This window comes from Stegodyphus dumicola, chromosome X1 (genome assembly GCF_044657685.1).
Source record: "Stegodyphus dumicola isolate Sdum_Otavi_A_Nest chromosome X1, ASM4465768v1".
NCBI classification, from domain to species: Eukaryota; Metazoa; Arthropoda; class Arachnida; order Araneae; family Eresidae; genus Stegodyphus; species Stegodyphus dumicola.
In genome coordinates, this window is record NC_140780.1 from 168745659 (window position 1) to 168759544 (window position 13886).

Here is a 13886-nt window from a genome sequence, read left to right on the forward strand (position 1 = left end):
AAAATCAGTTATAGTTAATGGCTTAGATTTTTTTTAAAGTAATACTTATTCCTTTATTTATTTTTTTTATTTTCCCATTGTTTTTTGCTTGGGCTAGAGATACAAAGAAAACTTCTTTTTCACCTATGTAATTTAAAGCTGAAAATTGTACAAATAAAAGTCTGTAAATAATAAAATTTAAAAGGGTCTGCAGAAGGAGAAAAGAATAATCCATTTTCTGAGTTCAGACAAGAAGTTGTAATCTCTGTGACAGATCAAAAGTGTCTAAATCCCTTGTTAAAAAAAAAAAAATTAGATGGAAGGGGACAGAAATAATCGGGTAACGTGCGGTAAAATTTTAAAGTAACTTGCAGTATAAAAATTATAAATTACAGTCTAATATACCGAAGAATAGTTTACCCTTAATTTTTTCTAAATGAAAAAATGCAAAACTAAATTAACTAATTAATTTAATTAAAGATATAAGAAATTGTTAAGTATTTCCCTTTTCTTCTTAAATAAAATTATATTTATCGCTGTCGACTTACTAAATTTTAGATTGAACAAAATTAAAGCTCAGCTCAGAACAAATTTAAGCTTTCAAAGCTCTAGCATTCTACATTCCTTAGACGTAAAATGGTACAAATAAAAAACCATCAAAATGTTAAAAATGTATTTCATCAACATAATAAAACAAAAAATAAAATACGAATAAAAAAATTACAATTTGTACGTTACTGGAAAATGTCATTATTACATTTTATTTTATTTTGGATGCTGACGATAGGATTCAAAAGAGGTAGATCTAAAGATTTTGTAATCGATGTATTTTAAAATATATTGTTTTTTTTTCATACTTATGATCCAAAGTAACATTCCTACAAAATAAATTTATAAAATATTCCTTTGTTACGCTCTTGATAAAGCACGTGTGTGATTTCGAAGAAAAATAAAAGGCCTTATGCACGTGTGTGATCAATAATGTGCACTTGTATTTCTGATTTTTATTGGTAATGATCATCAAATGCTCTGCTAACTGAAAACAATAACACTTTTTCGAATGCTGGGGAGAGGGTGAAAGTGAAATAATATACACTGACGGATAAGAAATGAAATAAGAATGAGAATTTTTATCTTATCTTTAAAGGGATCTAAGTATTGTGTAGATTTATGCTGAGTTGTACTTTAGATGAAATCCGAACTGAGGTAAAATTATTTATAGTTGCTCTATGTCTAAAAATAATGTGAAGGAAAGAAAAAGAAAAAACAGGAAGAGGTGAAGAAAAAAAAATTACCTCAATCGGGGGGTGTAGGGAGAAATTAAATAGTTCGTTTATTAGCATAAGTAACAAAGAAATGTTTTATTGAGATGTATGCAATAATATCAACCGTATGAGGACTTCTAAAATAGATTTCAGATAATCTCTTCATACATATCATGTAAAACGGATTATATTTAATTGATGCGCAGTTCTCGCACATTACATAGCTCATTACATACATTATTATGCATTACATACATTAACGCAGTTAATATATGCTAATGTATGTAATGAGCAACAGCTATAAATCTATTCGTTTTGGAAAAAAATTTACTTAATTCGCAAATCAAGAAATTTCTCTGATAAACTGAAACAGAATTTTCATCGAAATGTGACTTCATTCCGACTCTGCTTCTAGCTTTTACATGACTTGCATAAAAATTCCAAAACAATTACTATTTTGCACATATTTCAAAATACGTAAAAATAAAATTAAATTCTTAACCTGTTTGTATAGCTTCTTCGTTTATGAAAAAAAAACTGTTAATATCAGTCCCTTTATCATAAATATAAATAGTTCGAAAACGTGTGAAAAACACAGTATGTATTTTTTTTAAATCATAAAAGGAAGTAAGAACATACAGCGCATAACAATCAAATAGTGATAATGACCTATCAGATCAAATGCACATAAGCACTCTTGATACAAGGCATTTAATCGGTTTATTTATTTATTTATTTATTTTGGCGGGGTAGTGGCATATAAAGTATGCGTATGTCTATTTGCACATAGCGGAAAGCTTTCTGCATAATTTACAATAAAATTTCTCTTTTTATCCTTCCCCTCAGACATCATAATAAATGCCATACTCTTCCTTCACTTCAGTGGTTAAAGACAATCTTTGCCTTTTTAGACTTAAAAAGAATTTTGCTTCCTTATTTACGGCTATTAAACTAGTTGAAAGCATACTTAACTAGACTGAAAAAATTAGGAAATTATTCTGGTGGTGGGGTCATAACTCGTTTGGCTAGCAAACGCGTTTTCCTTTGATGCACTTCAGCCCCCCTTCACACAAGAGTACATCTTTTACTGCATTGTTTGTTTACTTATAGTTTCACTATTGGATTTTGGCATCAATAACAAATGCTTTCGAAATCTAAAAACATCATTAATTTCTCTTTTCTCTTTCTCTTCATCATTAAATAAGAATAGGCGGCTGCAATGCCTTTTAGCTCAGGTTGGAATCCTGGATAATATAAGCATGTTTGTGACCGTATTTTCTGGAACAGGGGTATTTAAGTCCATCAAGTCGAAAAGGATAGTATATTGCAGTAATCTTCAAACTTTTGCTAATTAGAGAAGCCCATAAAATTATAATTTTGGGGGACAGTTCTTGTAAAGGAGGAGAACATCTCTGATCTTCAGAAAAGCAAATGCTAAAAAAACATCGAAATATCATTCTTGCATACCCTTTAAATGGAAATTAGAAGAAAACGGTTATTTTATTAAAATTTTACTCATGAAGTCGGATCTACTTCGCATTATTTTAGGTAAAAATAATAATAGAGATAAAAATATATTATTTAATTATTTATTTTAGATGCGCAGTTTTGTGACCCAAGTGGTATTCAAAATAACTTTCGAGTTCTGATTTTGACTCTCGACGAACCTCTCGACGAGAGCCTTTGGTTTGAGCGGAATACATTTTGAAGAGATTTTCAGATAGTTTTCGTTTCGATGTACGCTACATTATATGTAGGTATTATTACAAAAATTGGATAAGTCTTCCTATTTCCATACGTGTCCAAGGCACCAACAACAAGCACTTCCTAACTTTACCATGAAAAATAATAAGATCATTCAGATCGAGACATTGGAATAAAGCCTCCAATAATTTATTTTCGTAATACCTACAAAAACTCAAACAAGCTATTTACAAGGAAGTTAATCCTTTTTTCTACTAAGATCAAAGTTTTCGAAAAAAAAAATTAAGACCTAAATAAACTATTATTACATATTATCAAAGCTATTTAAAAATATGTGAAGTTAACCAAGCTGGTTACAAAAACAAATCTTTAATCATTCGTTCGGTTCCTTAGTTTAGGTTAGCTGAATATGGCAAAGTACACGAGGGCTATCTGCCTAAAGGGAAGGAATACCTCCATGGAGGGCTTTCTAAGAGAAACTGTTTCGGATTCACGTTACACATGCGACATACCACGTAAACCAATCATGCAGACAATCCGTTCGTCTGGGACTGAATCCAGGCCGAACTCCCAATACTTAGCAGTCTTAACCACTAGGTGGAGGTAAATTCGCTACGCATTGACTCTGTAAATCAAATTATTATTAATAAGAGATCGATTATTAATTTATTTTTAATAGTATGAGAAAAGACTGAATAGAAGCTCGCGTTCTACGTTTCATTTTAATATATGTTCATAAAATACTAATTTTGGCATTCGATACATAAATTATGTATTATTAATTATACATTATATTTATTCTACATAATATAAAGTAAAAATATTAGTTTGTTGGAGGTAAGACATAAAATAATATTTTATTTCTAAACATTTATTCATAATATAAAAAGAGGTCATTTTTTTCTTTTTGAAGTTCAAAATAAAGACTGTTTTCATATAAAGCGCTCTATCATAAGACCAAATAATATCTTTGAAAGCAGCATAAGCTAAAACGTTTTGCAGAGTACTAAAATAGTTTATGCTGCGCTTTTAATTTTTTAAAGATAAATAATGTGTTTTATTAATATTTTCAAATATATGAAAATTTGCTACAGGATATATATGTATGAAATCATCAAAGTATCTGTATTTTTACTGAATGATTGTATGGAAGCTTAGGAAACTTTGTTACGAGTTAAAGAAATGGCTTTTGCGACATTAATAATGTGACTCGTGTTTTTTCTGTTTGCAAAACTAGTTGCTATGCGTTTCAACTAATTACCTGCTTTAAAGCTGTCATAAAATGGAAAAAGAGAAAGAAATCTGTAGTTGACAAGGAAGTAAACTGACAGGGAAGAAAACTAATATAATATGCAATAATGCAATGAAAGGCTAAAATTTCATACTAATTTTTAAGATCAGTTGCGTAATGACAAAACTTGTTGCGATTTGTTTGTAGAGCAAAAATATACGCATAAAATTGTAATTTTCGTACAACATACACTTCAGTATATTGGAAAATGAAGATTTCGAAAAGTGTTCCTTTCTTTGATCATAAAACTATCTTTACAGAAACAATTCACACAACATAGAAATAGAGCATTTTGTGGACTAAATTACAACATAAACAGTACCTGTACATATGTATCCTTTTCCCTAACCTTTCTTTAATTATATTAAGCAAACTGAATAGATCCTCTGGGCCGCATCATTGTAGTTTGTTTTGATAGCTTCGCACCACAGCACAGCGTTGACCTATCTTTAAAGTTTTACCTTACTGTTGAAACTCTGAACCTCTCTTAACGGTAACAATAAGTGACGTCATATCGCTTCGTGACGGCCGGCTTCCGGTTCCATGAAATCAGGTTCTTCGTGGGAAAAAAAACCGAAATGTTTTCCGTTTGTGGCCCCTGGTCTATACTTCTTTTCTTCTCTCTTAACTTCGAGGGAGAGTTATAACAGGTGCTACCTCACATAAGACTTTCAAACTCTTCAAGATACATGATAATAAAAATGCTCTTTGTAGTGTTTTTGAAAACACACGTTAAAGGGGAAACGGGGAAGAAAATTCAAAGCGTGAAACATGATAGTATTGCTTCAGGATTTAAAAGAGGTTTCGTTGTTTGTCACATGTTGTTTATTATTAATACTGAAGATGTAAGTTTGAGATTTCAAAATTAATGAGGAATTTATAGTTAGATTTTGTATGAAGATATTTAATGCTACGTAAATCAGAGGAAACAAATGAAAAAGATATGGCTAGCACCCCTTACAGTTTCCGTAAAGCCAGTTTTAAAGTATTATAGTTAACTAGTTATTAAACTAAAATTACGTAAATATTATGTCTAACACAGCTATTACATTAAAATTAATTCAGCTGTTACATTAAAAAATTTGCTAAGACATTAATTTTAGCCATCGAGTTTAAAACGAATTATTAAGTTTAAAATTATTTTGTTTACACTGTTAATTTTAAAATGAAATTATTTTTAACGTAAAGTGAAATCATAATAATTAAAATTTTGAAAGGGAAATAATTCTGTTAAATCGAGAATTTTTAATGAGAAATTAAACTGCTAAATAAATTAGAATTCATTTCTTTTGAGGTAGGGCAATACAGACTTGCGCATAGAACTTTTCTGAAAATAATAGAAAATTTTAGTTGCAATCATTCTCGAGTTCTATAACTATATACACCTAAATTAGTTACCAGTTATGTTTTCATTTTCATTATCGTTACTTATCTGCGTGATTACTTAATTCTTATGAGTCGAAACCTTGCCCCTCCGTTATAATCAAGTTATCATTACTTCCTAGGCTCATAAGCCCAAAGCTTAGGCCCCCAAATAATAAACCATGCTCAAATAATTCAATACGTTTTCATAATCCCCTTTTTATTTCATAAAAGCAAGGAAAATGTGAATTGGGGCTCCACAAAAGAATGCTGAACTTAGAATCCCAGGCGGTCTCAAATATATCCTGGATACGGTGAAAGGCTAGAATATTCATCTAGTTAAAGAGATAGAAGTAAGTACTAGACATTATAATATACGATATCAAAATCGTCTTGAAGGTTCTTAAATGCATTTCATAGGTAGCAAACATCAAAATCTGCAAACCATTAAATTCTGCTAAATAGAAATTTTTTCTGTTCGAAACAGACGAAGGAAAAAAATGAAAGGAAAACTGAAAGGGTTGCTTCTAGAAGATAATTAGTAAGGTGCTTTGTTTTCATTGCAGTCAAGGAAAAAAGAAAAAAAAATAAGTATTTTTCATATTTATTCAGTTCATGATTAAAACATTGAAATTCAAATCCTTGTCTAGAAGAATCTACTTCTGCTTGAATGAATAAAATCAATCAAAATCAATTAGCAGGTAAAAATATCAGTGTTTGCTAGACTTCGATACAAAAAGTCAGTCATGAAGCACAATATATATTATGACCTAAAAAGGTATATCTAGTTTTAAATCATAAAATCTTTTACAAATGATATAACAATGCAAATGGTTACATAGATTCCTTACGTTTTCATATAAATTCAGAGTAGATACTGTATGTCACTGAAAAATGTATAAACAATAATCAAACCCCACTGGTATTTGTCTGAGAATGTGAGTTATGGTTGCATAAATTGCCTCAATAATCCTCTTCATCTACATAATGTGGCAAAGAGGGGAAAAAAGTGATGTAAACCTCAAGACTGCTAACTCTTCATTCTTTTATTAAAACAAATCAGAAAGCATTAAGTCAGTGAACTTTTGCAGTTCTCTTGCTTTTCAGATCGTATTTCAGCAAAACCGTTCGATTCGTCACAGTATTGTAAGGATCTTAAGTTTTACTAACGTTTATTTTATTTTAAATCTTTACTATCACTTCTTATTTTCTACTTCCGGCCAGAATTATAAGCGTTAATGTATTTATGCAAAGTTTGTCTGGCGAACGCCAAGTATTTAAGTTGTGGCTTTTTGCCAAGCTAGAGAGAGGAAGCAGTTAGTCGAAGCAGGCCGCTTACCTTAGAAGTTTTACTCAGTTGCTGGTTGCCTTCCAGGCCAGAGGTTTAATCCTCTTGATAACTTTAAACGTATTGTAGTGTTCACAGTTCTCTGTACTACATACGGCTTCCTGTTAATATAAGGCCAATCTTCCACGTAGGCCCTTGTTTATTATTCAAAAGTTAAGTTAGAGTTTAGTTAAATATTTTTATATTCTTACGTTCAGACCACAAGTAGTTGGTCTCTGTATTCCGAAGTACGGAAATTATTAAGACGGAACATTGAACCTGATAGTATACTTACCATTTTACAGAAATATACAGGTATTATTCTTCATAATTTTTGGAGGTGTTACTAGTTTTGGTCCTAAAATCATGATAATTTAAAACTGATTATAGTTTTTGAGATACACTACGTTATATCATTTAATATGGTATTGGCAATAAATTTAATCTGTGTTTTATGAACTTTCATTGTTGCTGCAGCAGGGTACGTGTAAAGCAAAAGCAATCTTTCGGGGAAGGAAAGAAAAGCGCATATACTTATAAGAATTACATGTACTTGGAAGATACTTGCTCATGCTCATATTCATGCTTGTATTTTTCTGCTACCTGAAACGATCTGTAGGAGGCAAGATGTTATTTTCTGCCTAAATGGTGCCTTAGGCAAAAATGGACACTTTTGATTTACAACTTTACAAAGAAATTATTTGCAATATCTGAATTAATTTTCCTGGAAAAAAAGGAGTTTGATGCCTTCTGCGCATGAGTAAGTGTTCCTAAACGTCTAGAATTTAAAATTCAGCTACAATTTAAATAAACCTTATACATTAATATTTTATGATAAGGAAACTAATTATAGTATGATCATGATAAAAATGATAATGACATAGGATGCCATAACAATGACATGAACCTTTATGATTAGCAATCATTCTTATATTGAGCCTAAAGATCCTTTTCATCTTTCCAATCATTATACACCTAAAGAGAATAGCATTTCAGTTACAAGAATCCTCTCTTTCCCGACCAGTGACTCATAACACCAGTACTCATTTTTAAAGCTACAATCAACTCTTTGATGAAAGTTTAAAAACATAACCTTTTGCTTGGTTTAACAAATACAGTCATTGCTACATACTAAGTCTTTCTACAAGACATACAAACGACCTTAAACTCTTCTGTCGACGTCGAAGGAGTATGACCTGTAAAACAAGTTCTTGTTTTAGTGGAGGCATTGCCAACTCAGCCATTGCATCGTAATATATTAAAACACCCGTTTGAAGAAAAAAAAAAATGTCGAATATTTCGGAAAGATATTCATTCATTATGGAAAGCATTTTAGTGCATCATGGAAAGTATTTTAGTAATTCCGCTTTTAGTCATGCTTCATGACAGCTGAAATAATAATGGGATAGACACTAATAGTACTTTAGCACGTCTTTCCAGAAAGCGGAAGCATTAGTTCACGTCCGAGGCAATTCACTAAAAACTTGATGCTCGTTATCTGTAGAGGTTACCGACTCCTTGATGCTGTGGTTTTTGAACATCATTTATTTTAGACATCTATAGCAATGGTTAAGGGACAGACATAGAAAAACAATAAAACTGCACGAAGATCTTAAGTTAAAAGATACATCCGCTTTTCAATATAAATAAAATTGTTTTAGAGCATAACCCACATTAGATAAAACTGCGGTAGGCGTAATACTCAGGCTTTTAAAATGGGACATAAAGATCTATAAATATAAATATCAAATAAATGGGTTTATGATACAACTATTCAATCAGTGTTCAGCAATGATAGAAAAGTAAATATGTTAAAGAGTATATAAATAAATGATATTATTTGTTCAACTTTCAAGATTAGATTAGATATTCAAACATATCGATAGATGCTTAGGTTGAATATATTTATATATCAAAAGAATTTTCACGATAAATGTACTTTTTAAATAAAACTATTATTTGCGGAAAGGCAAAGAACAAAGGAAAGAAGGAAAAATTATCTACAGAATTTTCCAAAAACTAGGAAAAGGCAACAAGGCTTCTCACATTCTCGCTTTTATAGCGAAAGGTTATCATGACTAAATATTCAATTATGAATGACTTTCAAAATTGAATTTTCCAATGCTTCAAGTTACTTCATTCTACTACAATTCTGCTAACTTTATTTAAGGGGATAATACACATAATAATCCATTAGTAAATAAATTATTATTTTATTACTTTGCAGCTATTGCGCAAGTATTAGGAAATTTATTTCGATTTATTAATGTAATTCAATGTAATGTGTTAATTTAATTCAGTCTTTGATATATGTAAGTCAAACATACCGCCAGTGAGAAAGATTGTTATTCTCTTCCTTGTTATTTCTCCCTTTTGTTATTATTACATATAACAATTATTAAAAAATTTATTTTTGAAATTGTCTCTAGGTTTATGATTTATATTGTGTAATAACGGTTTCTCCGTTAGCGACTTATTTCATTACCTAGGGGTTTGGCTTAAGTCCAGAATTAAAACACGAACGTCCATAGATTATTTTATAAAAAATTATATATATATATATGTTGATGCTAATATATCAGTATATATAATTCATTGTTTTTATAGCCTCAGAGCTAATTTCTTTAATTTCTTCTTTGAAGTACGAAAAAAGCCCCCTTTTAAGCTAAAAGAAAAAAGCTGAAAATGTTACACCACTAGAATGAAAAGGAACCATATAAAAAGCTGTTCAAATACCAAACAGGAAACTGAAAATGGAAGAGGGAAGATTCCCAAAAGAGAAATCTATTGAAAAGGTTAAAGAAATTACTTAGGAGTCTTAAAATTTTCATAACTGAAATATTCAAATCTTTTTCGTAACTGAAGAGAAAAACTGTTAAAAAAATTAGTTAGTACAATGATTTAACAATTACCGATTAAAAGTAAGTGTTTCGTGGAATCATTAGTTAAAGTACGTAATTGAAACTCCCTTTTCTTATAGATTCGAAATAAAAATTAATACATACCATTGGTTCAGACCATTGCGTAGGACAGGCGAATGCAAGCAAAGCCCTACCCGGCATTACTTTTAGAGGTAAACACTATGTGTCGAAAGGCCACAGCACTCTTTACGCGAATCTAACCCGTTTGGTACAGGAGTATGACAAAGCTAGAAGTCGGTAGCCTACACGCAGTCGCCTACAAGAAGCACTGACTGTTAAGACGTGGGCAATAAATTACACCTTCGTGAATTTCGAAGACTCAGTACCCACATGTTCCCGCAGCTGCAAGTCTTATGCCATACACCCATCCAAAGACCGTTCCTGTTTTGATCTTTCGCGATTCTAACCTTCCTACATCATCAAACCTGCTTATTGAAAATGGCGCGTTATAGATTGCATGTTCCCTAAATCTCAGACGATGCGATAAAAAAAAAAACCGGAAGATTTACTCACACCTTTCCAAAATATTTATTAATTATATTTGCCAAGATTGAAAGAACACCGTTTAATAGCAGGAAGTTGTATGATTTTTTTAATTTTGTGGAACTTTTTTAAATTTTGTAAAGCACGTAAGAGCTGAAAAAAACCAATTATTTAGTTTTCATATCGATACAAAATATGTATCAATATATATCGATACAAATCAGTATTAATATAAAGTGCTACCTAAAACGGAATTACTTCGATGTCGATGGCTTAATAAAATTTAACAAACGCTTCTTATGACTCAATTTCATAATTATAAAGCGGCAAATAAAGAATAAATAAATAACATCAAACTCTGTTCTTCGCTTTTCTATACCAAACAATAAAAAAGTTAATAAAGAAAAAAACAAACAAACAAACAAACAAAAAACAAAACAAAAAAAAAACCCGCTGTGTTTATAACCATAGAATTCTGCATTGTTTGTGAACGCAATTATAAAACTTAAGTAAAATTTTTGAAGAGGGATGTAGAGTTTTAGAGCACTTAGCATAAATTTTTATGCTTTGATGCATATTTTTTCGTTAAAACTAGTTCTAATACATAGGCAGAGCAATGTTTTCTTTATCAACATTTTCTGAATTACTGATAATTTCAAATGCAAATTAATTACAAGCATAAATGTGTGAAATAAAGGTAAGGAAAATAAGAAAGGAAGTTCGTTTAACTTCGAATTCTTGTATGTCGGGGTAATACTGCATTGTCTTTGAGAAAGATGACTTTTTTTTGCTTTCAAATTAAAAATTAAGATTATTTTTAACAAAACAACATGGCAAGGTTTAAGTATTCAGGAAAGAATTATTCCTTTTAACAAAACATAGCTAGTTTAAGTATTCAGGAAAGAATTATTCCTTTTAACAAAACAACATAGCTTGGTTTAAGTATTCAGGAAAGAATTATATGAACGGCAGGCAGTGCAGACGACGTACAGGTGTGCCTTCTGTATCTGCATTTCTAATCTTTTTCTTCCGCCACTTAGTCATTCGTCTATCACTATTATTTTTATTACGATCTGGTTTGAGACAAAAAGTGTAAAAAAAAACTTAAGTCCCTTTCAACACACGGACGTAAGAGAAATTCAGAATAAATTTAATCTCAGTTTAGAAAATTATAATTAAATCATCAGAAATATAGCAAGCTCAGTATTGTATTAGGTTATAAGGTATTTCTCCCGCCTTCTTGGCGTGCCTTCGTGGTGTAATGGTTCTGCACGCTGGGCCGGTATTCCAGAGGTCCGTGGTTCGATTCCCGGCGAAGGCGGTTATAATATTTCATCTCTCTGGCCTAAAAAAAAAGTCCTAATGTCTCTAAAGTGGCGCCCGAACTAAAATGGTTGTGGATGAGGATTTTCACCCCCAGGATTTGGCGATTGGGTACCTAAAAGCCCCAGTCGCCATTTGAAAGGGGGAGTATATAAGGTATTTCTCCCACCTTCGTGGTGTAGTGGTTCTGCACGCTGGGCCGGTATTCCAGAGGTCCGGGGTTCGATTCCCGGCGTAGGTGGTTGCTAATATTTCATCTCTCTAGCCTCCAAAAAAAATCCTAATGTCTCTACAAGGTAGAAAAATAAGTAAGAAATATAGACAAACATCTTCACTTGATGAAGAATAAAATTTTGTAGTACACTTCCAAGCAAATTTTTACTATTTCATGAATTAATTTCTCAAGGTGATAGATGTAACATTAATGGTCTTTGAGGTAAAGTTCGGGAAATGACACTTTGAATGGCTGCTTAGGAGACATTACGTTTTTAAATGCTATATTTTTGTATGTTTATCTATTATAAAATTTGTGTAAATTTATAAGCATTAAAAAAACTGCTCTCTGTAAATAATATATAAAGCGAAATTCGATCAAAAATAATATATTTGTCGAAATGAGGCACAAAAGTGACTCATTTCCATTTTGTATGTAAACGAATCGTCTATAAACTAGAAACAAAAATTCCTTTTTTATTTCTTCTTTCCTTACAAATGCTAAAACTCTTTGATAACATTATAGAATCTTAAATATTTAAACTCGGTTTACTCATCCAAAATATAAATAAAAATAAACTTTTTTTTCTAAAGCCTTTGTGTCTTTGAAGGTGCTAAGCAGTACTCGCACTCTAATTTGTTTGACAATGTTTGCGGCTAAACACTGAACATACTTGCAAAACCAATCGGAATTTGCATAACCAATACTTGCAAAACCATACTTGCAAAACCAATCGGAAATTAAGGAAAATTCAAGTCATTTTAAACAAATTTTCATCTCTGTTAATTATGAGAAGGCATTCTGAACCCTTTCTCTTTTCTTTTGGGAATTTGACAAATATAGGCGGATAAACAGTACTGTGAGTAGGCATCTTGAGGCCAAATTACGGTTCTTACGCCTTCTAAGAAAAGGAAGAAGGTGGCAGGACAAAAATATTTGTTTAAGCTCTTAGATGAGATGGCTGGTGCTGACAACTGCGCATATTAGTGATATGGCAATACATATTTGTTGCAAGAAGGAGTACATTAATATATATGATAGCTGATGAGTTACACCATAACTAATTAAAAAGAAAATCACATCCACACTACTTATTAATTCTATAATTATCCTTTTTTTATTACGCGGAAAGGTGATTTGTATGATTTGTATGGATTTAAATGCATGTGGTTGTAAAAAGAGCGCAATTTTTTTGGCTACTTATACGTTCAGTGTTTAATTCAGTCTGGTTGTTCATATTAAGGTTAAGAGAAAAATTGAAGTATTTCAATGCATTCTTTTAACTTTAACGAATTCCTGAAGCTTGCACGATTTACTTGCATAACGCCTTTATTTTATTTACTGACAGTTAATAAGTATCCATTCCCGTCATGAAATTTCTTCATATCCAGATTATAGTTTAAACAGGCAAATAACCTTGCAAAAATTTCTAAACGTAGTACAAATGTAAGAAAAGGGCAAAACACATTAAGTATCTAATGTTGGTAAGGAAACCGAAGCCTCCTGAAAGTGGTCGAAACATAAGAGCTGAAAAGCTGTAATCAGAATTAAAAAGGTTAGGTTTAATTAACTAACTGCTTAACTTCTGTATTTACAGTGTTACAGGAAAGCACAAGGTAACTTGTAAGGAATTATCGCATTCCGGTCTGCTTGCTATCGCGGTGTAAATGGTTAACACAACCAGTTAGCAAAAACAGAAGATCAATGATTCGAATCTCGTTGAAAGCAGACACGTAATTGAGAATGCAATTTTCAACGCATTTTTTAATAAAATATTCATCTGCTGAAATTTTAAATGAAATCTGAATTAAATGAGTTTTAATGAATTTAAGCTTTAAATGTGTGCTTTCTTGAGAGGTATTAAGCTTACGAAAGTTAGACAACTACAATACTTTATCAATAATTTACATTTGCACACTGTAAACGTTATCCGAAAATAATATGAAAATATGCCCACATTAGGAATTTCAGAGTACTGGTCCAAATTATTAAAATGTTTGCACAGAATGTCTAGTAC

The 13886-nt window shown here is 31.1% G+C and overlaps 1 protein-coding gene across 4 annotated transcripts in view; it reads right to left on the reverse strand.

Moving 5' to 3' along the window:
- LOC118194027 (uncharacterized) overlaps positions 1 to 13886 on the reverse strand; it is a 359931-nt gene that overhangs the window by 144152 nt on the left and 201893 nt on the right. Inside the window, exon 1 of one of the 4 annotated variants that reach the window (XM_035365211.2) lies at positions 9934 to 10065. The exons of 2 other annotated variants lie outside the window; for them this stretch is intronic. In XM_035365211.2, coding sequence (XP_035221102.1) covers positions 9934 to 9990 — 57 coding nt within the window. In that variant the 5' untranslated portion in view covers positions 9991 to 10065. Of the gene's footprint in view, positions 1 to 4561; positions 4701 to 9933; positions 10066 to 13886 lie in introns of those variants that run through there. One more of the 4 variants, XM_035365213.2, reaches the window with a different exon arrangement.